The 25,972-nt window shown below is 37.5% G+C and overlaps 2 protein-coding genes across 6 annotated transcripts in view; one reads left to right on the forward strand and one right to left on the reverse strand.

The window, feature by feature from the left end:
• TRIM37 (tripartite motif containing 37) overlaps positions 1 to 25,972 on the forward strand; it is a 120,248-nt gene that overhangs the window by 38,331 nt on the left and 55,945 nt on the right. The window contains exons 23-26 of one of the 5 annotated variants that reach the window (XR_013997372.1): positions 9,458 to 9,568; positions 10,848 to 10,926; positions 11,732 to 13,061; positions 15,772 to 16,202. Coding sequence is in view for 4 of the 5 variants with exons in the window: in XM_081115919.1 (XP_080972045.1) it covers positions 9,458 to 9,568; positions 10,848 to 10,926; positions 12,992 to 13,055 (254 nt within the window). In the remaining variant the exon portion in view is untranslated. Of the gene's footprint in view, positions 1 to 9,457; positions 9,569 to 10,847; positions 10,927 to 11,731; positions 13,062 to 15,771; positions 16,210 to 22,629; positions 23,584 to 25,972 lie in introns of those variants that run through there. The other 4 variants (XM_081115919.1, XM_081115922.1, XM_081115920.1 and 1 more) reach the window with 4 other exon arrangements.
• Positions 23,593 to 25,972, reverse strand: part of PPM1E (protein phosphatase, Mg2+/Mn2+ dependent 1E) — an 85,280-nt gene continuing 82,900 nt past the window's right edge. Inside the window, exon 7 of the mRNA XM_081115923.1 lies at positions 23,593 to 25,508. Coding sequence (XP_080972049.1) covers positions 24,451 to 25,508 — 1,058 coding nt within the window. The 3' untranslated portion in view covers positions 23,593 to 24,450. The remainder of the gene's footprint in view (positions 25,509 to 25,972) is intronic.

Here is a 25,972-nt window from a genome sequence, read left to right on the forward strand (position 1 = left end):
TGCTCATTCAATAAATATATTAAGCCACCTACATGACAGTCATTGAATTTTTGCTAGATATGCAAAGATGAAATTAGGTATATTCAGTCTTATGGAGGAGACATGCCCCAGAACAATAATTAGAATATTAAGTGTTAATCCATCTTTTAAAGTCAGTTTTGATTAATATTTGTAGACTGCTTCGCTCTTGTAGAAGTATTTCCATACTTTAACCATCGATAGATTAAAGTGTTGACTGTCACATTTAAAAACCCTACAAGTTCATTTTCAGTTATATTTCTAGTATTCTACTTGTTCTTTCCGATTCCTCATTCTTTATCTAAAAGCATAGAAAACATTTTGTTATTTGGAAGGTATTTGAAACAGGGCTTATGTGTATTGCCCTTGCTGTGTCCTTTTTATGTTAGCAGAATAGCACATCAACTTTATTAGTGATATTTGACATTGAATTTTTTTTTTCTCAGTGGAACTACCACCTTCCACCCCTGCACTTATTTGAATTCCAGTGATTGATGAATTGTAGGTCAAAGCTTACATACTGTTGCAAGCACACTGGCTACCCTGTGAGAGCACATGTGGGTGGTGGCATTTTCAGGTTTTTTAGTGAAAGAACTTTAAACGTTTTGGTCTTCCCTCTTAGTGTTCCTGTGGTGGGCAGCATTATTCCAGTAGAAGAGATTAAATGGAAAGGATTTTAAAAGTGAAGTGTTGATTGTTAAAACATTAAGAAAGAAATATTATGATGGTTCTTTATAGAGAGGACCTGTGGTGATTTGTTTCCATGCATTTATATATATGATCATTAACTATAGTGTCTTAAATTCTTACAGCATGTGTTGGAATTACAGGCTCCTTTTATTCATGCAACATTTATTAAAAATGCTTCTAATTTGGCTGGCATTTCATATGATGCTGGTGCTAAAGTAATTTCTGAACCTACTATTTAGTTCAGGGTTTCTCTACCGTGGCACTATTGACATTTTGGGCCAGCTGATTGTTGTAGGAGGCTGCCCTGTGCATTGTAGGATGTGTAGCGGCATCCTTGGCTTTTAACCAAGTTTCAGTACTGCCTCCTCTAACTTATAATAACCAAAAATGTTCAGACATTGTCACATGTCTCCATGGAGACAATAATCTCCAGTTGAGAGCCACTGATTCAGTAGAATGACTCTCAACCAGGGGTGACCACTCCTTAAGAATTACTTGCCAGAGTGGGTCACCGTTGTGAATCGGCGCAAGTTCTAGCTCTCAGGTATATTGGTTATACAGGGGTGGGCAAAAGTAGGTTTAAACGTTCATAATGGAAAAATAAATAATACAAGAAAATTCTGTTTTTCGTGTACTTACAACTGTAAATCTACTTTTGCCCACCCCTATATGTGTTGGGGGGGGGGAGACAAGGAGAGCAATTGAAACCACAGGTCAGTTTTCAGAGAGACCGATTAATAGCCAATTGTAATATAGAATGATGAGTGCTGTGATTAGGTATATAGGGAGCTCAAAGAACAAATATGTAATAATAAAAATAATTGGCAATATTTAGCAAGTGGTCCGTGTTACTCAGTAACACATTTTCTCTTATGTAAGGAATGTTGTGATATAAAGCACCTAAAACTCGGTAAGAAAAGTTGTAAACATGCAGATCAACAGTGCCAAAGAAGTACACCTTGCAATTTGTTGGTTTACCACAACAAATTGCAGTAGGAGGAGTCTTGGGGTAGGCAGTGAGGAGGAGACTAAGTGATGAGGCTGGAAGAAGGGAACACAGTGGACAAAAGGAGCTCTTGTGCCTTTTGGAATCTGCTTTGTTTGTGAGAGGAGAAGGGGCCCACACTCACTCCTGTGGGTATTCATTCTGTCATAGAAAGTTGAGTGGGTTTCTCTTGTATCCATGCTTAGGAGCAACAAGGCTCTTTTTGAGGGGAATACCTAAGAAAATGTTCTGTGTCATATCACTGTGGGTTGACATCTCTCTTCTCTTCCTCCACTACCCCTTTTTCTTCCCCCCTTCTATTTTCCCCCTTCTCAAGCTGTCTGAAGAAGCTTTAAAATAAGGCATTGTTATATTACTAGGTGGGAATTTGGGACTACTGAAGTAGTCTCTTAAAGTTCTTGAGTGTCAATAAAATGTGACTTTTCTTAGACATGACAGGCATCAACCAGCCTTTCCTTTCTACCTGGGACCATATAGGACAAGCTTGTATTAATCTTCTGTTTAATGGCCTGATGCTGAAAAGCTTGACTCTCTCCCCTGCCCCTCCAATTGATAGCCTGCAGGATGCCTGTAGGTAGACCAGTTTTCTTTCTTGCTCTGTGGTCTGTTTAAAACTGGAGACTGTGCTCTGATTGAGTTCCTACTGAAGAAGCACAGATCCCTTTCAATTAAGATGGGTATCAAAACACCCATCCCAGAGAAGAGCTGTGGCACACCTGGTACAGACCGTACCGGCAGCCAATCTAAGGGGAATACAAAGTAGTGCTCCAGCATTGCTGATTCATTTTGGAATATTGATGAAGAGCTTTTAACATGTTACAAAATCTCAAACCAGCTGACTTAAGCGATATGAAATATTTACTCTCATACGAGCAAGAAGCCTTACCTAAACTCTGGTAGGACAGTTAAAGGGTTGGAAGATTTAGCCACTCACTGTCATCAAAAACTTATTTTCCCCATCTTTTATTCTGCCACTCAGTGAGTTGGCTCAGCTCCCCTCAGGATGGCAAGATGGTTGCTGCAGTTCCAAACTTTATATGGAGTCAGAACACATTCTAGGAGTAAGGAAGGATTATTTCTGTGTCTCTATTTATCAACAAAGAAAACCTTTCTCAGAGAACCTCAACAACTTCCTTATTTCCCCTTATATTTCAATCACTGGCAAGAAAAGTAAACTTGGCAAAGTTTAAACATTTGGTCTCCCTCCGTGGCCCACTTTACATGGTAATGTGAAACAATATTGAGGTTCTGTTAGAAAGGAGGAAGGCAGGGGAAGCATTAGTTTTTGGTGTACCAAGTGATAAATGGATTTTCCAAGCATCAGGAATTTGAACACCCTTGAATAAGGGAGTTATAACTCAAAAGTTTGGACAGTACTGAGCATAAGGGTGCTCAAAAAGTGGTAGGTGATTGATACAGAAATGACCTATTTCAAATTTTACTTGATGTAATTTTTTTTCCACATTAAGCATCTTAAGTTTAATGGTACCTTATAATTACTATCAATGACAGACAGTTGTGTGAAAACCTGTTGACACCTGGTGAAATCAAGGAAGGTCCAGTATCCAAATTTCTTAGAGCAGGTGAAATATCACTAGTTTGCTTTAATCATTTACTATTTAATACAGTGGTAGACATTGCAGTATATGGGGCAAGGCATAGCCAATAGCTTGAGGCCTCTTGCTTGAGCAGCTAGTCTCATTTCAGAAAAACGAAAGTGTTTGAACTGTTGTTGTGTTTGCTCCCTCTCAGTTACTGATGGCAGTGGGTTGTACAGGACCTGTTGACCTAGTAGTCCAGCTGTTACACTAGAGGTCAAGAGACTAATTTGTCTTTCTCGTTACATTCACAAAGCTAGGGCTTTTCCACATGTTAGGACTTGGTACAAGACCAATAGTGTTTTCATGCAGCATTTCTTGGGAAATGTATGTTTTCCTGAATCCTGAGAAAAATGAGTCAAATAAAAAAATGGAAAAGTTATTCTAATTCTGTTAGAGTTAATCTTAACAATCAACACACAAACATTACTGATTTGAAGGAATCCACTTATGGCAAGTTGAAAGTAGAAACTGGAAATAATGATACCTGGAGGTTAAGATCAACAGGAGTGCCTTGGAAAGAAGCGATCACAGCCAAATCAGTCCTGGTTATAGCTGTTTTCATTTTATAATTGTGCATGGCCGTCTGCTGCTATGTAAATGTTAATGGGTTTATACTATACTTTATATGAATCCTATGAGTGGTGTTATAAGACGTAGGAGTTTGGGAAGCAAAATAATTCCTTAAATTGGCATTTTTGACCTATGATTCTATATGCAGTACTATAAACCTTGCTAAAAGTTCTAAATGTTACATTATTTAAATACTATCCAGTACTTTTCACAGCATTTTCCAGTATTTGAATAGTCACTGTAGTACAGTTCTTAGAAATACTACGAATTTAACAGTTTTCTAAAAAGGTATATAATGAATGAAGAGTTTGAAAAATGTAACGTTAAGTATTTTTAAAGTAAGTTAAGATTTTGGGAAATCCAGAGAATTTCAATTCCTTGTTTGTGAATCCTGAAGGTTAGTATTTGTAAGGAATTCAGAAACACTAGTACCAAGAGTTAAAATTTGTGCCTAGAATTTCAGGAACTCAAGTGGGTTTTGTTTTCAGAACAGTTCCATGAAAGGCCACGAGGTGGTGGTGGTGCTTCATGGAAGTGCTTGGTTTGGTCTCTAAGTAGTGTCACTTTGTAGAGCAGGAAAGTAATTTTTTCTCTCCTTTTCTTTGCTAAAGAAAGAGATTTCAGAAATGTCTATAAATTGTCTATGTCTTCTAAATAGTTAAGGGAGAAATAATACTACACAAACTCTTCTTGAAAACAGAAAGGGAAGGGTTCAGTGAAGCCATCTGCAGCTACAGTTTTCTTTGTTCAAGTTTTTTTTGGTGTTTTTATTTTATTTTATTATTATAAATTCTATTTCTTTAGTAGTTAAAATACCCATTTAAGTTATTTTTATCTTAATGAGCTTTGGTAGTGTGTGTCTGAATCAAAGAATTTGTCTTTTTCATCCATGTTCTTGATTTCATGAGCATTAAGTTGTTTCTACTATTCCCTTATTGTCCTTTTAATGTCTGTAGGAACTATAGTGATGTCCCCTTTTATATTCATGATACTGGTGATTTTATTTGCTCTTTTTAGAATGTTTAGAACACTTTTCTGCTGATTTTATTTCTGTTCTTTATTTTTCTTCCTTTTACATGCTTTGGGCTTATTTGCTCCTTTTCCTAGTTTCTTAAAGTAGATACCTTGATCATGAATTTGAAACCTTTTTCTCTTTTCTAATAAAAGCACTTAATGCTATAACTTTCCCTTTAAACACTGGTATAGCCACATCCCAGAACTATTGATATGTTGTTTTTTTCACAATGCAATTTTTATTTTATTTTTTTTGCATCTTAATTTATCTTTATTGTTGAAAGTATTACATATGTCCCCTTTCACCTCCCATTGATTTCCCCCCCACCTTCATCACACTATTGTCTGTGTCCATGGGTTATGCTTATGTGCATACAAGTTCTTAGATTATTCTCGTACCCCATCCCTGCTTTCCCTCTGAGATTCATCAGTCTGTTCCATGCTTCTATGTCTCTGGATCTGTTTTATTCATCGGATTCCATATATGAGTAAGATCATGTGATACTTGTCTTTCCTCTGACTTACTTATTTCACTTAGCATAATACTCTCCAGGTCCCACCATGCTGTCTCAAAGGATAAGGGATCCTTTATTTTTATTTTTATTTTTATTTTTATTTTTATTTTTTACAGCTGCATAGTATTCCATGGTGTAAATGTCTGAGAAGATGCTTGATATGATTTCAGTCTTCTTGAACTTGTAGAGACTTGTTTTGTGTCCTAACATGTGGTCTGTCTTTGAGAATGTTCCATGTGCACTTGAGGAGAATCTATATTCTGCAGCTTTGGGGTGAAATATTCTGTAAATGTCGATTGAATCCATCTGATTTAGTGTGTCAGTTAGAGTTGCTGTTTCCTTGTTGATTTTTTTGTTTGGAAGAGCTTTCCAGTAAAGTCAGTGGGGTGTTAAAGTCCCCTACTATGACTGTATTGCTGTGGATCTCTCCTTTAAAGTCCTCCAGAAGTTTTTGTTTGTTTGCTTGCTTGCTTGCTTGTTTGTTTCAGCCTGTGTGAGTCTTTTGTTCTGAGGTGGGACTCTTGTTGACAGTATATATTTGGGTCATGTTTTCTTATCTATGCAGCTACCCCATGTTTTGATTGAAGCATTTAACCCATTTATATTTAAGGTTATTATTGATAGGTACTTATCTATTGCCATTTTAGTTCTTTATGCCTATGTTTCTCGTTCTCTCTATTTAAATTTCTTATTATAGTAGTCCCTTTAACATTTCTATGCAGTGTTGGTTTGGTGGTGATAAACTCCTTTAGCCTTTTTTTTTTGTCTGGGAAACTCTTTATCTCACTATTTTGAATGATGGCCTTGCTGGATAGAGTAGTCTTGGTTTCATATCCTTGTTTTGCATTACCTTGAATACTTTGTGCCATTCTCTTTTGGCCTATAGAGTTTCTGATGAGAAATCAGCTGACAGCCTTATGTGGGAGCTCCTTTGTAGAGAACAGATTGCTTTTCTCTTGCTGCCTTCAAGATTCTCTCTTTGCTTTGAATTTTTGGCATTTTAATTATGATGTGTCTGGGCGTGGGCCTCTTTGGATTCTTCTTGCTTGGGACTCTCTGTGCCTCCTGAACTTGTGTGACTTATTCTTTGACCAGGTTAAGGAAGTTTTCTGCCATTATTTCTTCAAATAGGTTCTCTAACTTTTGCTTATTGTCTATATCTCTGGCACTCCTATGATGCGAATGTTATGTTTCATGTTGTCCCACAGCTCCCTTAAACTGTTCTGTTTTTTAATTGCTTTTTCTTTTGGTTCTCTGATTTTTTTTCTTCCGTCTTCTAATTTGCTGATCTGATCCTCAGCTTCCCCTAATGTTTATTCCTTCCAATTTTTTAAATTTTATTTCTGCTATGTCATTCTTAATTTCCTTCATAGTTTCCATATCTTTTCTGCTGCTGTGGAGCATCCTTATGATCAGTGTTCTGAACTCTATATCTGATAGATTGCTTATCTCCATTTCATTTAGCTCTTCTTTTGTTCTTTCACTTGGGTCTTGTTTTTTTGTCACCCCATTTTGGCAGCCTATTTGGATTTGTTTCTATGTATTAGGTAGATCTGCTAGGACTCCCAGACTTTTGGATGGTCTCTGGTGCAGACCAATGTCAGATGCTGTTTGTAACAGGCCTTGGGTACCCTGTTTGAAGTTTTCCTCACTTCACAGCTTGTGGTTCCCTCTGCTGGGGCTGGGGGCACTTGGAAAGGACCAAGATGGACACAAAGGTCTGCTTTTCTGAGCCCTCAGTCCAGAAGCAAATTAGGCCAAGTCTTAAAGCACCCAGAGGCTGATTGTTATTCAGTCTCTTAGTGAGCCTCAGGCTGTAGAAACAGTCTCAACAAGGTCTCTGCTTACCTCCTTGGTGATGAGGGTGCTCTCCAGCTAGCCTTCAGTTGATTATTCAGGATGGTTTTTCTATATTTTAGTTGTAATTCTAGTTTGGTCCTGGGAGTGTCAGTGTAGCTTGCTACTCAATCTGCCACTATCTTGGAATCCCCCGGCATGTTGTATTTTTATTTTGCTTCTATTCAGAATATTTTTTGTTAATCCTGGAAAATTCAAAGCCATTTTCTCTTAGTATATTGTCCCTCTCCTTTGTTACTTTTGCTTTCTCAGTGGCAGTCTATTTGAAACATTCCCTTTTATCTCCTGTTTCTTAACCTCTATTTTATAATTTTCATCTCACTTTTCTTTGGTGTTATGGTTAATTTCCTGAGTTCTATCTGTAAGTTTGCTAACCTCTTTCAACTTTCTCTAAATTCATCTATTAATATTTTAATTTTAAAATGACTATCATTTCTATAAAGTACTTAGTAATTTTAAAAATATATCTCCTTTTGTTTTCCACGTTAAACAGAATTGTGTAGTGTCTTACAAGTTATTTTGTGATATGGAAGATTCATGATATTGTTCTATGTATCTGCTTGACTCTTCAGGTGGACTGTGGGCCTTGTTTGTTTGGTAAATTTTATTGAAACACTCCTTTATGAGACTCCCACCCGATACCCTTCAAGAATTCTTTTTTTTTCTTTTTTTTTTTCCCCTGTGATAATTCTGTGAGCTGGATTGTGGAAGCTTCCCTCCAGAGAGGTTTTTAACGTGTTTCAAGTGTGTTCATGAGCATCTTTAGATCTACTTTAAAGTTCTTTGTTAGATGATTCCAACATCTCTGTCATCTCAGCATTGATATTTGTTGATTATCTTTTCCTGGTTCTTCATATGCTAAGGTAATTTTCGATTGTATCCTGGACATTTTAAATATGATTTTATGAGACTGAATCCTGTTTAAATCTGCGAATTTGGCGGTACTTCCAATTCTGGTCTACACCAATATGCTTGTTTCTGTTTACTTTTCAGTCCTTAAATAGCGACTTCGTGCATTTTGTCCACATTTATAGCTCCATTCGGTGGGAAGGACTGGGTGGAATGTGCTTACTCCACTTACCTAGAACCTTCTCTCCAAAGGATTTTACATTTGTTTTGTTCAAATAACACTAGCTCCTGGCCAATTTTTATTTTAATTTCCTGAGAAGTGAACCTTAACTTTAAATCCCAAACCTAAATTAAGTACACAGGCTTTAGTTTGAATCAGAGGTGAGCTGAGCCCAGCAGAAACAGAAAATTCCCTGCTGTCCTCCAATGCCAGTTGGCTGACTTTTTTTATTCCTTCTATACGAATTTTAGCTTTATACAGGGAGTGGAGCTTTAGTCTCAGTATCAACTCCCTTTCTATGGTGCTTCCAAAGACTTTTTTTTCCCCCTATTCCCGAGGGAGTGTGAAAGACCCTAACGTCACGCCCTCTGGACAACTGCCGCACTAGACCCCTGTTCTCCCTTCTTGTTTTTGCAGCTGTGGCTTCCATTTTTCTTTTAAATGTGGCTGTGTGTTAAAATGATATTTTAAGTTTACTTTTTTTTCCGCCATTTATAAGGATGTGTAGCAGATATACTTTCATATTTTCTTGATCACTATTTTCTTGTAACAGAAATACTTTCTATAAACTTTTTCTTTTAAAAATCAGCTAAAATACACAAATTCAAAATTGGAGGCCCAAATGAGACAGTAACTGATGTATTGCTAGAATTACTGGAATTTTTTTTATCTGTGCATATACAGATAAATGTGTATAAATATGTATTTGTGTTTATGTAACATGTTTATATGTTTTAGGCTATAAAATATTATATCTACATCCAGTCAGGATTAAGAATTACTGTTATCTCTTATGGCCCTAGAAAAAAATGTACTTTGGAAAAAATAGTCTCAGTGTAATGAAATTAATACTACTTTCAAATTACAACTTTCAGGTACTGTGGAAAGGGTAATTTTAATCTTTGAGGACAAAAATAAGACCCCTGCTCTAATAACTAAAGAGAACTGAGGTCTGTGTGCTTGGTTTTCCTCGTTTTGTTGTGTGGTGTCTTACATTGTCTTGGCATTCAACGTAAAATTCAGTGGGAATCACAGTTTAGTAGTAAGGAGATTTCCTTTTCCTTTCACTTGAAGTGGTTGCTTGTCACAGACATGTTATTCCTGTCTTTCCTGCCAGGAATGAGCAGCGACAGTGATGTGGAATGTGACACTGAGAACGAGGAGCAGGAGGAGCACACCAGCCTGGGCGGGTTCAATGACTCTTTCACGGCACAGCCTCCAGATGAAGGTGCAGCACATGATGTCATTTCCCAGAGATGAATAAAGCCATCTCTGCTGCTGCTGCTTATTTGCTTCTGTTTCTGCTTCTGCTCTACTGCTTCTGCTTTTTTCCCCTGTTTTAATTAATGTCACTTTTGAGACAATATATATGGGGTAAACTAAATGGTGAGTACTGAAGAAAATTGGTAGGTAATATTTGGCTGGTCAGACACCTAATGGGTGCTACTTACTGGGTGAAGCAGGGGTGGCAACCTGCTTCAGTACAGCCTGCGACCTCTAAGAATAGCTTTTGCGTTGTAAAGAGTTGTAAAATAGACGAACAGAAGAATTTTCAACAGACCATTTGTGGCCTGTGGTTCCTAAGTATTTACTTTCTGCCCCTTTATAGAAAATGTTTGCCAGCCCCTAGGGAGGCCTCAGATGTTTGACTTTTTTCTTTTTTAAAGATAACTTTTTCTGATTTTTTAGAAATATATGCAGATAGTGGAATCATCAATTTTTATTCCCTCTTCCTCCTAAAAATGTCTTAGAAAGAAAAACTAAGAGAAACCCATTGTTAATATTTTTTGTTTTGTTTTAGGTGTACAATATAATTTTTTATGTATGTGTATATTGCAAAATGATTACCACAGTAAGTTTAGTTAACATCTATCATCCATTGTTAATATTATATCCAGAGACTTTAATGATCAATCTGAGTATTCCTCCACAAAATTTTTCTGGAATGACAGCATTGTCAAGCTTATGCTAATTGTCAGCTTTATATTTTATACATACCCCTCATGTTCTAGTGTCTTTTTTAATGCTGAAGCAAACATTTGATGATTAAGTATTAAAACACTTTTAGTAATTTTCTCTCCTTCCCAAAGCAACAGCCAAATTTTGGCAAGTTTTTTGAGTGCTGATAGGTGTTTGTCGTGATATTTGCATGAGCAATTTAATTGGCTTTGAAATACATTTTATGTTTACACTGCCTGTAGAGTGTACATCACCATTTCCTCTTCCTTCAGCTGCTCCCACAGTGTCCCCAGGAGGACAGAGCGAGGCAGTGCCTTTCGTTTTCTAATTGTAGATATCTATCTATTGTACCTTTCTTTTCTCCTTTCTTTTCCCCTTGTGTTTGCTTACACCTGGCTCAGATCACAAATTCCCTACAGACAGCTTTGTTCACAGCCCAGCAATCTTTATCACTTAAATAACACACTTGGTAAGATCATTTAAAGACATGGGAAAAAAGCCTCACTAGTCTTTAGAAAATGTAATCTGTTTTTAATTCTTTATCTTAGATGCACATGCCAGCCTTCCTGATGGTGAACAAATAAGCCTTGAAGATCTCAGCTTCTGTACTGAAGGCAACAGTGGAAGGTAATTTTCAAACCAAGAGAACTGACTTGCAAGCTGTCTTGATCCTGATATTTGCTGTAGTTGGTGCTCAAATTGTCATCTGTCAGATAATCAGATTTGGTCTAATTTTTTCATCATATCTACCTGAAATAATAATTCTGAAAGTTTAGAAAGTAGCACAATTCTCTTATAAGACTTGAGTACACAGAAAAAAAGTGTAGGAAGAATTCTGTGTGATATAATGAGTAAACATGTAGTCTTTAATTAACTTAGTGAAGTAGCATACTCATGGAGAGCAGTCTGTCTGTTACAACAGAAGGGCATGTAACTTCCAGAAAATGTCCTGAGAGACCTGCATGCGCTCGGTGATGCTCGGTCCGGTGCTGTCCTGGTTTTGGCTAGATGCTCAGTTTTGCTTAAGTGATTGCCTTTATATTTTGGGTTTTAATCACAGTATATAGTTTCTTTAGTGCCTGTAGATTAATGAACAGAAAAATTACTTAATGTAGATTCTGACCCGTAGATACTTTACGTGAATAACTGAATTAACACTAGACTGAATCTCCTCGTTGGAGCGTGTTGACTGACTAAAGTTAACTTATGTATCTTTTCTTGTTTTTCAAGTGCAGGCACACTGATCAATGGCTCATAATCTTTCTGTTGTGTGACTTTTACAAGTGTAATTTTAAATGGGTTAAGTTAATGCAGATTGGTTATTTTCCTGGTTATATAAACGCGTGTAAGATCATTTAAAATTATTTCATTTTTCTGCCTCTAACGTACAAGTATTTAAAAGTCCTCTTTTCTCCTCCTTTATTTTCTTTAGTTGGACATTGATTTCAGCGTCAATACGTTTAAAGACTTATGCATATTGCAGTGGTTTACATGAAACTGTGGTATAAGGGTTACTTTCATACTCGCATTGAGCCCAAAGTAGTTGCCAAACTTTGCCTTTGTGCTCCTGCATTTGTGTTTGAGCTGCTAGACTGCTGGTGAAAATTACACTGAAAGTTGACTAAGAGACTATTGAAAAAGCATGAATATACATATACATGTGAGAGGTATCTCATCTGCTTATATTTTACTTAATTAATATTGTTCACTTTTCCATGTTTGATGTCTTGCTGGTTGCCGTGATTCATGGTTTGCTTTTGTTCAAAACAGTTTGCGCTTTTTGTTAATAAAATGAACTTGAGAAAATACTGTGCCTCTGCAATTTATTAGAAGTGGGTCAGGAAGCTCCCTTTCTGTTTTTCTATTTATTTGTTATTGCCTGTATCTTACAAAGGCTATTGAGCTCTGCAGACTGTTAGTAAATGCATGGGAAAGTTAGGAGACTTATTTATAATCTCTTTAAAAGTTAATTGGAAATATTTAAGTACTATAATTTGAGGAAAAGTAAAAATGTAGTATTTTGTTTACTAACATGTTAATTGGCATGCTGTTGTATAGTTATTACATAGTTTATCATGCAGTGATCTAACATTTTCTATTAGATGGAAAGGCACTCATGTTCATTACATTTTGATGAGATCAAATTTTTAATCCAGCTTTCTCTTATCTCTACACTACATTGTAATGGGTGAAAATATAATGTAAGAATTTTGCACCTTTAGTGTTGAGAGCAAACCATTGTAAAAATTGATGAATTAAAAAAAAAAAATAAATCCATAAACACAAGCGTGGTTGACACTTTTGAATTTCTCACTGTTGCCTAGCCATTTCTTCACCTGTACGTATTTGATATAGAACTGAGTGCTTTTCCATGTGCCTTTATAATTCTTTTTATTTTCAAAATATGGAAAACTGCATGTGGTTAAGAACTAAGAGAAACCTGAGAGTAGACTCTTCACTTGGGGAAATTTACTTGTAAGAGCTTCTTAGCATGAGTGATTTAGCCGTGGGATTCTCTTGGATCACTAATCTGTATACAGTAGTCCCCCCTTATCCACAGTTTTGTTTTCCAAGGTTTCAGTTACCTGTGGTCCAGAAATATTAACTGGAAAATTCCATATTTGAAAAATTCATGTATTTTAAATTGTGCACTGTTCTATAGCATAATAAAATCTCGTCCCATCCTGCTCAGTGTTGCATCAGAAAGAATTGAGCTCATACGAAGACTTCAGCAAGGGATCCCCTGGAATGAGTGACATCAAGTAAGGAATGGTTACACAGATTCAGTAGTAGGTTTGGACTGAAAAATATAAGAATTAGTGGAGAATGTTGCTATAATTTTTCTATTTTTTTATTGTTGTTAATCTCTTACACTGCCTAATTTATAAATGAAACTTTAGCATAGGTATGTACATCTAGGAACGTAGTTTATAATCAGAAGTGTTCTTAAGTTTTGCTCTTATTTTTCATGACCTTGAGGTTTTTGTAGTCATTGAATTCCCAAAATGTCATAGTGATATTTGGATCACCGTACACTTGAATCTCAGGTATTTTTATGGCTTTTCTTCTGCTCTCAGGTTATGTATAAAAACAGTCAGGAGTGCCCTGGCTGGTTTGGCTCAGTGGTTAGAGTGTCAGCCTATGGACTGGAGGGTCCCGGGTTCGATTCCAGCCAAGGGCACATGCCTCGGTTGCAGGCTCGATCCCCGGCCCTGGTTGGGGCATGTGTGGGATATATCGATATATCTCTCACATCGATATTTCTCTCCCCCCCCTTCCACCTCTCTCTCTTCCACTATCTCTGAAAAGCAGTGGAAAAAATATCCTCGGGTGAGGATCAAAAAAAACAGGAGTGCTGCCCTTGTTTAGATGAGTGGAGAATTGGTTGAGACTCTTTTTAATTGGTGGAGTTTGAGTTCATTATGTCAGCGAGACTATTTTTGGTTATTACGGTTGTAGGAAAATTTGAAGGTATTTACTTCTTTATGCTTGCACAAAAATTTGTAGGGGAAATTATTTGAACTTAATTGGTATATTATCTTCTGTGTTCGAGTAACCCATCCATTTGTATTCTGAACTCCATGTTTAAGAATAAAATCGTATCTCTTGAAAAAAAAATTTAAGCTTCTAAAAAAATGATATTGTTAACTGCCCTTCTGGTATAATATTCTCCATTTTTGTAATTAAAGTTGACATTGGGTTTCACCAAAAAAGAAAAACAAACTTATAAGTAGCTAAAGGATGAACTGAATACAGCAGGGCCTCAAAAAACATCATTTTGTTCTAACGTAGGAACTTAATTCTTGTGTATATCGATTAGCCTGTGGTAAAATTGGTTTTGTTTTACGTCATTTTGCTTACAGTTGCAGAACCTACTGATGATATTAAATGAGAACTTACTGTACTCAAAAGCAGTTCTATGATGATGAAAATCATGCCTTGTTTTGTTGGGTTCCAGCTCACCTCAACTAATGTTTGTGAATTGTGAAATAGCAAGAAATATGCAGCATATATATACACATTCACACAGTTCATTGAGGAAACTATCTGGAATTCAATTAGCAAGTTTCTATCTGACATTCTCTCAAGGGGGAAACAAACTACCCTCCTTGGGCCAATTCCCTGCCATTGTCTATTTTTGTAAATAAAGTTTAAGATTGCCAATAGCTGCTTTTCCCTACAAAGGCAGAGTTGAAGTAGCTGCTAATGAAATGATTCCCAGAGCCTAAAATATTTACTTTCACACTCTTTACAGATAGTTTACGGACTTCTGCTCTGTCATTGATATTAATGGGAATGTCACTTTTTCCCCCCAATATAGAAAGCTTAGGTTTGAGAAAGCATGATTTTTAAGTCAAAAAGATTGAACATTTGATTAGTTGTTTTGTGCTTGGTTTTTGTGGATAAGGGTGATTGATGGGCAGCTGCTTTCCCAGTCATTCTAGAATCATCATAAGCCTACAGACCAAAACATTTCTTCAAAGATGAAGGATCTATTAGCTTTTAATAGTAGGATCTTTGGAAAATGTGATTCCTTCCCTTGTTTCTAGCTGTGTTGCATACTAAATCTGCATCCAATTCCCCAGTGGTGCCAGGCACCCTCATGTTTTCGCTGTTCCTTGATGTGGTATGCCTGCTTTGGCTATGCTAGACTTTAGGTAGCAGTGAGGGAAGGTATCAGTTCCTTTCCCCTCTCCCCACTGGTTCTCCTTGTGGTCTGCAAAAGATCTGGTACAAATGAGATCTCTCCCATTCTCCCAGCTATAGCAATCATCACCCACAGTCTGTATAAGGACCCAATTTCTAATCCATTGCTCCACTCTGTACCATAGGAGTCCCCACCTTTAAAAAATATATAGTGTTCCCTCTTTTGCTGAAGAACATAGTTTGTCTTAATCTTTCCTTCCACCATTACCTTGCTCAGTACTTAGTATTTTTATCTTTCCATTCCTGGAAAATGTCTTCTTAATACTCTTAGACCTAAAGATACAGTGGTAATGCTTGCATTGTGCATAGGCATACCATTTCTGGACAGCTTTAACCAACTGTGCTGTTAAATCCTGAAGTAACCTTGAGGTAGATAAGTTGTGCGTCAGACCCTTTTGGCACAGAAATAGGTTCAGGAAGGTTGTGTGGTTCTCTCCAAGTTCAATACTACTGGCAAGGATGGATTGAATTGCTGTCTTATACTTTCTCCAGTTTACCACACTTGAACCAAACCTGTCCTTTTAAAACCTCATGTTTAAAGACCTAAAGATTATCCCTTTTTAAAACTTTTAAAGATAATTTTAGATTTACAGAAGAGTTCCTGTATACCTATTACCCAGCTTCTCCTTTTAACATCTTGGGTAACCATAGAATAGTGAACAAAGCGAGGAAGTTAATCTTGTTTTTAATACTGTTAACTAGACTACAGGATTTGTTCAGATTTCACTGGTTATTTCACTCACTGATGCCCTTCTTTTGTTCCAGGATCCAGACCAGGATGCCACACTGCAATTAGTTGTCATGTTTCCTTCGTCTCCTTCACTCTGTGACAGTTCCTCAGTCTCTCCTTGTTTTTCATGACCTTGACATTTTTGAAGACAACCAATTACAGTTGACCCTTGAAAAACATGGGTTTGAACTTTGCAGGTCCACTTATATACAGATTTTTTAAAGTTTATTGATGAAAGTATTACTGATGTCCCTTTTTCCCCCATTGATCCCCTCCACTCCCGCCCCCTCCCCAAACTATTGTCTGTCCATGGGCTATGCATATATGCATATAAATTCTTTTGTTAATCTCTCCCTCCTCCCCCCCCCCAATGCCCCTCTCTGAAATACGTCAGCCTGTTCCATGCTTCAGTGTCTCTGGATCTATTTTGTTCATTAGATTCCACATATAAATGAGATCACTTGTCTTTCTCTTGACTGACTTATTTCGCTTAACATAATACTCTTTAGGTCCCTCCATGCTGTCTCAAAAGGGTAAGAGATCCTTCTTTTTTACAGCTTCATAGCATTCCATTGTATAAATGTAACACCGTTTTTTAACCCATTCATCTGGTAGGCACTTTGGGCCATTTCCAGATCTTGGCTATTGTAAATAACTGCTATGAACATAGAGGTGCATATATTCTTTCAGATTGGTGTTTCAGGCTTCTTAGGATATATTCCTAGAAGTGGGATGATTACTGAGTCAAATGGCAGTTCCATTTCTAATTTTTTTGAGGAAACCACACTGTTTTCCACAGTTGTTTTAACCAGTCTGAATTCCCACCAGCAGTGTACTATGGTTCCCTTTTCTCCACCTCCTTGCCAGCCCTTGTTTGTTGATTTGATAATAGCCATTCTGGCAGGTGTGAGGTGGTACCTCATTGTCATTTTAATTTGCATCTCTGATAATTAGTGACATTAAGCATTTTTTCATATGTCTCTTGGCCATTTGTATGTCCTCTTTGGAGAAGTGTCTATTCAGGTCCTCTACTCATTTTTTTAATTGGGTTGTTTTATCCACTTATGTGCAGTTTTTTTCAATAAGTACTATAAGGGACTTGAGCATCCATGGATTTTGGTGACTGCAGGAGGTCCTGGAACCAATCCCCTGCAGATACCAAGGGATGACTAAAGATTTGGGGGAGTCAGAAGTTTTGCCTGTATGGGAGGTCAGTGCCCTTAACCACCGTCCTATTCAAGGGTCAACTATTTTATAGAATGTCCCTCTATTAGGGTTTGTCTGATATTTTCTCATATTCAGTTGAGATTATGTATAATTGGGAAGGCTACCACAGAGATGATATGTCCTTCCAAGTGCAGCGTATGTGGTGCAGATGTTTATTATTGGTAGTGATCTTGATTGGTTAAGGTGGTATCTGCCACAATTCCCCCTATTTACTGTTTTTCCCTTTGTAACTACTAAATATTTGGGGAAAATACTTTGAGACTGCAAATATTCTGTTTCTGCTCTTAACTAATTTTAGCACCCAGGAGTAGATCTTGCTTACGGCAGTTATTACTGCAGTGTTCTAATGGTGGTTTGCTATTTCCCTAATTTCTTCCATATTTATTATTATAATTCTGTAAGGAAAAGTCTTTTCTTTCTCATTTGTTGTTTTTTCCCCCCACATACTTATTTATATGAGTTTGGACTCGGATCCAATACTGTCATCATTTTGCACTTCAGTTGGTTCCAGTTTTGGCTGTGTGAAGCTCTTTCAGGTTGGCTCCTGTTTCCTTTTGATGTGTTCCCTGCTCCTCCTTCCTTCCCTCTCTCCCTGTCCTCCCTCTCCTGCCTGCCTTTCCTTCCCTGTCCCCCAGGATGCTCCAGGCTCATCTTGTATTTTCCCTGCCCTCCTTTTTGGGACAGTGGTATTTAGAGACAAAGATTTGTTGACTTTATCCTTATGAAAAACGTATTTACCAACTGCAGTACAGTGTTTGTGTACAGTTTTTATCCTTTGAGTATAATGTCAAAACACTTTTCTTAAGTTATTTAGGTATTAAGATCCAGAGTTACACTAGTTCCTTTCTTCCCTAGTCTCTCTAGTGTGATTATGTGGCTCTTTTGTAATAGAGTTAGATTCATCTGTTAGTCTGCTTTCTGTGCTCCCCCACACACCCTGGTTGGTTTTTAAATTTACATATATTTAAATGCCTTTGTGTTCTATACAGTTCGTAGGTTTTGACAAATACACAGTTGTGTATCTGCTGCCATACAGAACAGCTCAGTACCCCCAGGTTCCCTTGTGTTGGCCCCTTATAGGTAAATCTACCAACACCCAGCTCCTGGCAGTTCTCTGTCCTTTTAGTTTTCCCTTTTCCAGAGTCAGATAGAATTACACAGTATGTAGCCTTTTACTTAGCAAAATGCAGTTAAGTCTCATCCATCCTGTGTGGATCAGTACTTCATTCCTTTTTATTGCCAAGTAGTGTTTCACTATATGAATATACCACAGTTTAACGCATTGAGGACATTTGGGTTATTTCCAGTCTGGGGTGATTATGAACTTTATAAACATTTTGTGTAGATTTTTGTGTGAACATTAGTTTTCATTCTCAAAGGTAGTATATGCCTTGGAGTGGGATTGCTGGGTGTGTAGTAGAAAATTTGGTTGGCGTTTGGCCCTTGGTTCTTGGGATATAGTCTCTTAGTGCTTAGAATTTCCTGAGTGGTAGGAGTGTCTGTTATTTGTGGTTGTTCCTGATAGCTTATGCTAACGAGATGACTCAGGATAGGCTGGCCATGCCAGAAAAACTAACCATGTTATTAGAGGGTTGGAGCTAAGAGTTACATGTTATCAGCGTGAACATTTCAGCCTTATTTCCAGTGAATCAGTCGTGCCTACGGAGTGAAACCCCAATAAGAACTCTGCACACTGAAGCTCTGATGTGCTTCCCTGGTGGCGGTACTCTGTATTGTCATGCATTTACGGTTCAGGAGGATAACATGCCCGGATCACAAGAGCTTCACATTGGGACTCTCCTACACCTCACCCTATTGTGTGTCTCCTTTTCCCTGGTTCTGATTTGTATCCTTTTAAAACTGGAATTGTAAGCAATGTATTTTTCTGAGTTCTGAGAGCTGCTCAAGCGAATTATAAAACCTAAGGGCCGATGGTGGGGACTCCCAAACCTGGCATCTGAAGTGAGAGCAGTCTTGTGGAGGACTTTGCCTTTAACCTGTGAAGTTTGGCCTATCTCCAGGTAGTTGGTAACAGAAGTCATTGCACTGATATGTGTGATAGGTATATACTAACTTTATAGGAAACTGCCAAACTTTTCCAAAAGTAGCACTGCCATTTTGCATGCCCAACAAAATAATGAGGGTACCAGTTGCATCCCACAAACATTTGGTCCTGTCATTATTTTTAATGTTAGTCATTCTAGTAAGTGTGTAGTGATACTCATTTGCTAATATTTTGATGAAGATTTTTGCATTATCACAAGGGATATTATTGGCCTGTAGTTTTCTGTTTTCATCTATTTTGGTATCAGAGTAATGCTGACCTAATAAAATGAATCTTCTCTTTTCTGGAAGAGAATGTATAGAATTGGTGTTACTCTTTAAATGTTTGGTAGAATTTACCAGTGAAACCATTTGGGAGGTGTTTTTGTTGTTTTTCTCCCTAGGAGTGTGTTTTTGGTATTTATCCTGCTTAGTGTTCTCTGGGTTTCTTGGATTTATCATTTGGTGTCCATCATTAATTTTGGAAAATTCTCAGCCATTATTTCTTTTGCCCCATTATCTCTCTCTTCTAGGATCCTAATTATGCATATGTTAAACTGATCTTGTCCCACAGCTTTTATGTGTTCTTTTATGGGTCTGTGGTTTGTTTTTTCCTTCGAGAAGAGATACTCCTTTTGAACTAAGTAATAGTGTATTAGGGGATCTTTTTGAGTGTAAATACTTGAATAAAGGAATATCTCAATATTACTTTCCTTTATTCCCTGCGTTAGCAAACTTCTTCAAATATTCTTTCAGACCTTTGCTTTTTCTTCTCAATTCTTGCTTTCTTTCAGTTCCATATAAAGTCATACTGAGTGCTGAATGAATTTAGGGAATTACGGGGTTAAGAACTTTCCGGGACTTAGTGGTGGGGAGCAGAGAGTAGCAGTGCAGTGTATTTCTAGTTTTACTTGTTTTGCATGTTTAATTCCATTTCCTTAGATGCAGGGGTCTTGCTTTTATTAGCTTCAATTCCATCCTCAACCTCTTTGTTTCTATCTCCTGTTACTCTTAACAGCAAACCTCCAGACAATTTCAAACACAATTCACCTGATTATTTTCCTTTCTTTGCAGTTTGAAGCTAAAAAGGGAAAGACTGAAGTGAAAGGAAAAAACTTTGGTTGGACGCAGTTTAAGACTAAAGTAGTTGGGAGATTTGAGGAGTCAACACTTAGCCTTTGGCAGGTTCTGTTCCTCATCTATTTGAGGATACTAACCCTCTACCTACCTCCCGCTCCCCCATTTAAACTGACAGGGAGAACATGTAGAAGATGAAATATATCTCTTCTGTATTTTCTGGGGAGGAAATAACAGTTATAGCAGCACTTAGCAACTTTTTAAAACAACGTTCTTACTTTAAAGTTTAAGAAAACTACCACCTCAGGATTTTATTTTCAGTTCTGAGGGAATCAACCTAAATCTCACCACTAAATATCTTTTCCTTTGAATAAAAAGACAAATGACTAGTGGTTTTAAATTGCTGGGTTTTATTAAGATATTGGCAAAATTTCAACATACTTCTCACCTGAATGAACAGTTTTAATAAAGTATGAAGGATCACTGATGATTACAACTGAACTAAAAAATGAGAGTAGAGCAGGTTCTTAAATTGATAAATTTACTTGGTAAGAAGTGATTTACTTCATTCGCTTCACTATGTAGAGAATTATTTGCAGAGAAATCTCATGAACAAGAGAACAAAGCCTCTCTCTCACCAAAGAGCACCTAGAGTAGGTTAACAATGATGCATCTGTGGGTTGTCTAATACATCAGAGTTTATTAGAGTAGTTCCTTTTCCAGAACAACTGCTGTGTCAGTCTGGAGTTCCCTATCTTCATATTTTCTAATTAGTACAATAAATAATCTTCAAAATAGAAGATAAAATGCTGCTAGAGGAAGTAACAGTTATTTTTCAACACAGTACCATTTGTCTGGAAAATAGTTATAATACTGGTGGTATTTTGTTTTGAAAAAACCAAGCTATTCACTGGTCAGAACAGAAGAGTGGGTATCTGTCTGTCCCCCTTTATGGCCTTGCTTAGGTGAGAATGACCATTGTGTGAACAAATTATGTTTAAACATCAGAATAATGATTTAGATCACTTTCTTTCAAAGCCTTGGCCAACCTTTGATGGGGAAGGAAGTACTTGAACCACAGCAGTTTTATCTGTAAACATTGAACTTCTTCCTGCATCATTTTCATCTGCCCATTGGATGTTGCACTTCTTACTGGCACAGTGTTCCAGCAATGGAGTGTGGTTGTCAGGGAGATGCAGCGTGACAATCTACCACCATGTGGACATTGTACCACTATAAATGTGGTCAGAATCAGACTCGGTGTTGACATTTACATTATTGACACTGTCCTTGAAAAAGGTGTTACTTTCAAGGATCCTCTTAAATTAAATGCAACAGGAACCTTCATTTTATTACCTCAAGGACAATGGATGGCACTTTTAGGTAAAGAAAAGGTATATACATGTGTGTTTCCACCCTCTTCTTTAGTATACACCTAACTGGCATTGAGAGCCCCAGTGTTTGGTGCAATAGTGCTGCTTAACTGAGATCTCCTTCAACAGTACACATCCAGAAAGTGAATAAATTAGGGGCGGAATCCCTTTGAAACTCACAGTGAATGTACAAGGAGTCTGTAATTACTTCAGTTGGTGCCTTGAAGTCTTTTTCCCTAACCAATCCTATACTTTCTTGTTTATATTTGTTTTACTATTTCCTATTCTAACAAAACTTTAGCAGGCAAACAAATTGATGCAGATCATGTTAAATTCAAAAAGGGATACTGCCACTCTTAAAGACTGAGTGTAGAACTTTCACCACCACTAAATTACACAGTGAGTAAAGTACAGAACACATAGTTCACAGACTATACCTCAGCATTAACAGTTAATATATATTATATAGATACTTTTATATCTATCTAATATTTTTACAATCACCAGATACACCATCATAAAGCACAAGTTACAGAAATGTGTAGAAACCTTTAGTTAGAGGGTACTTATTGCTTACATCAGCAAGCAGCAGATAAGGGCACAGGATTTGAACTGAAGGGAACTACTTTCTATCACCAGTGGCGTTAAGATATAACATTGCACTTCACAAAGCACTGCTTTTACCTGGTTTATAGAACCAAAAGCAGCATATATCAGACCAATAACCACTACTTTAATATGTATTACAGAATTTTAAAGGATTTCCCTTACAAATGGTACCTAACTACTATAAATATGCATGTTGTGGACAAATGAAAATTTGCTATTTTTTACAATACTGTTTTATAACTTGATCATACTAGAACTACTTTGCTTTATTTTCTAGAGGGTGACTGGTATGAGAATGGCGTTAACATTGCTTATGTAGTCAAACCTACAAGATCCAGACCCTTGAATATGTGGTCTGTGTTCATCCCAATTTCATCCAACCATTTTTCCCCACTGAAAAAAACCTAGCACTTGTACCTTCTTTCCTTTCACCATCTTTATTCTGATCAAAAACATTAGCTATAGACAACTATAGAAAATCTTTTAAAAAATGTTTAACTTAGCTAAATGCTTTGGACTATAACATACCAATATTCTGCTGCCTATGTTTTCTTGTCTCCTTAGATAATTGGATTTGAAATTGACACTCTACCTGATGGGTTAACAAGATCTAGGCCTCAGAAAATGAGAGATGTGAGTGAGGTCCGTGTGGGGGGTAAAGCATCAGGCTGGTGAGAAGATTCTGGTCCGATAGCTGGGGCCATGTTTACTCCTTTTCAGCCATGTGTCACAAGCCTGGAGAAAAAAATGACTTCAACACCAAGAGAGAAAAAATACTGAAAATCTCTAATTACATTCAAATTTTTTAAATAAAATCTAAATTAACGATGTGATCATTGCTAAAGTGAAGCTGTTTTTACCCAAAGTATGCTACAGTCCTCTGTTTTTAAAATCCAGGGGTTTTAGTCCATTGTGGATCTGGGAAACAGAGTAATTGCATTATTACGTAAAAACATGGTTAGGCAGTAAACTTGTCTCAGCAAGAGCATCTAGTACCTCCTAATAATGAGTGATGAGCACTAGAACAGGCACCTCCTGTCCATCGGCATGGCTGGTCCACGGTTAACTGGAGAGTAACATGTTGTGTGGAGACATTCATGATTCTCAGAATCAGAGGCTACTTCACTGAATGAATCTGATTATTAGTCTATTTGCTCTCTTTAGTTGAAGATACGCTTCTGACTTGAAACTGCATAAATGGCAAAAAGCAGACAATTTTAAAATATCAAATACAAATAAATATTGAAATGAGAAACACACGTGCTGCCTGCAGTATGAAGTTGCATGTAACAGGACTCTGGGGTGTTCTCCATTTCTAACTAAGCAGACCGCCGTCTCAGTAATCTGTAGTCTCCCTTGCACTTGGCCTCTGGGCTCACTTTAGGCAGTACTTTCAGCCACTTTCACACCATTTCATTCCTTTGGAGGAAACAGTTTTAGAGAAGTTAAAACTAGTATTTTTCATTCTCTAAAACCACTTCCTTTACAGTGGTATACGCCTTTGCTGTCCATGATCTTTTTTTAAAAAAAAAAAAAGGCAGAAAAAACAAATGCTTTTTAAATGGCAACTTGATTCTAGTATATTTGTACCTGGTATCATCTCCATTAAACCAGTTATTCCTGAGATGAAGGTACAGTGAAAAACATGTTAGCATCATAAGTAGAAACCATTTGACAGCGGTCTTCTAAAATGACAAATAATAAAAATTCTGCCAAAAGCACCATAACAGATTGAAACTCCCAAACAGCTACAGCCCTATGAAATACTTATTCAAAAAACTTTGTCCTTTATGTTACAGGGGGGAAGAAATCAGTAAATCTTTTTTTTATATGCCGCCTCACAAGTTAGAATATGACATTTTTACACTAGGTTTTCTACTTTCATTGTTACCAGTTAAAACCCATATGGCTTTTAGTCTTTTACTTACCAAAAAAGTGGGGAGGGAGAGGTTTCCCTCGTAGTCCCCAGTCTTTTGAGGAACATTCCTCAACTAAATCTAATTCTGCATTAAGTTTTCCAAAGATATATTGGGCACATCAGACCAGATTTCAACTGCATTGAAATTTCAACACTATATCCTGACAAAAATAGGAGCTCGCAAGCTTCCACTAGTGGTGTGAAGAGGCAGTGGGGTGGGGTTGTGTGTAGGTGTGGAGATACATCACAAGGATCAGTGTATAATTTTGCTAATGAAACCGCCAATACTTTTTTTCTTAGATTGAAAACACTATTTTGAGTTTCCTAGGGATCTATTTACATTTAAGAATTGAGCCATCCATGGTTTCATAATCAACACATATTTCAGAAATGTCTACCTTGTTTCTACTCTGATAGTGGTGGTTTTACTGGGGGAGAGCTAGCTAGCCTACTCTAAAGAGAAAGTATTATATTTTACAGCTCCAGGGGAGATCTGGATATGGGATATCATTACTCTTTCTGAGCTTCCTCATGTTTTCATTGTACCCTTTCCAACTATTTTGCCTCCATGGCAGAGAACTTCTTAACACCCTATTTCTTTTCCCACTTGGAATAAGTGAGGACAGGTTCGTGCCTACTTTGTGGCAAGGCTCATGAGCAGAGAGGAGTGAATGAAACTTTGGATTAAACCTGAATCCATGCCGCCTCTTTGAGTAGTGATAGCATAGATGAGAGAATCTAGAAACTGTCTTTCCCAGGAATTCGAACTGTTCATTTCCCAACCTAGAACAGGCAGGAGAAATACTCTCCCTTCTGTACATCTGCTGCCCTGTTGAACCCAAATTAAAGGAAGAGGGAAACTCTCCAGCACCACTCCATTCTGACAGTGATGATTGAACTGATTTTTTCTCCATTATTAGCTCATTAGTAAGATTTGCTCTCTTTGGTGCACCAGGACCAAACATCTCAACTGCTGGCAAAAACTGAGCACTGTGAGGTTTGCTTGCTTCTATTTGTGTGAGATCTAAGTAGCCTGGGTCTTCCAGCACGTTGACTTGGGACCCTGGGCTCAGGCTAGTTCTATCAGTGAATGAATCCACACGCCCATCATAGCCTAGATCGGCTGGTGCTGAGCACTGGTGCTGAGGCCACGGGCGTTTGCACTCTCCATGATTCTCCTTATCATCCCCACCATCTTCTTGCCCTCCTTGGAAAGAGTTCTCTGTCCAGTCTGATTCCTCACTAACATTTACAGCTTTGTTCATGTCCCTCAGGAAAACCACAATAACTGTGATGTTATCACTCGACCCAGCATCACGAGCTGATGCTACTAATTTGTGGGCGACCATGCTGCTGTCCCCATTATTCTCCTTCAAGTGGTCGGAGACGACTTTCACAGCCTCGTCGGGGTTCACGGTGTCATAGAAACCATCGCAGGCCAGAATGAGGTAGTCTTCCGTTCCATCCAGCACAGTAGAGGCAGAATCTGCATCCCCACAGATATATGGCTTATGTTCAGCATCTCCTGTGGGAATTAGAATGTAGGTCAGATTTGGGTTACCTTGCATGTAAGTGTGTATGGCCAGTTGTTAGGGCTCTGACCACGTTCTGCTGCATTGTGATCTGAATTTACTGGAAAGAATTTATAAACTAGATAAAATGCTTGAATTCTCTGTTAATCAGATACTGCTTACTCCTCACTCTCAGTTAAATAATTTCCATTAATTGGGCTTAATTTCTTATCTAGTTGAGACTCTGAATCTTGTGCCCTAGCTATGACTTAGGCTTAGCTGAGCATGGCAACAAATGTGAAATCTAAATTTGTTGCTGTACTGAAAACTTCAGTCCTACGTAGGAAAACCTTGTCAATTTAGTAGATCTTTTCTTTTCCTGGTGGCTAGGTTTCAGTTGAAATTTGAGAACAAGTCCTCATTGAAAAACAAACCAAAGTTCTGATCACTTTTCATTAAGCATTAACTGTTGTTATAT

This window comes from Miniopterus schreibersii (assembly GCF_964146895.1).
Source record: "Miniopterus schreibersii genome assembly, chromosome: 16".
NCBI lineage: Eukaryota > Metazoa > Chordata > Mammalia > Chiroptera > Miniopteridae > Miniopterus > Miniopterus schreibersii.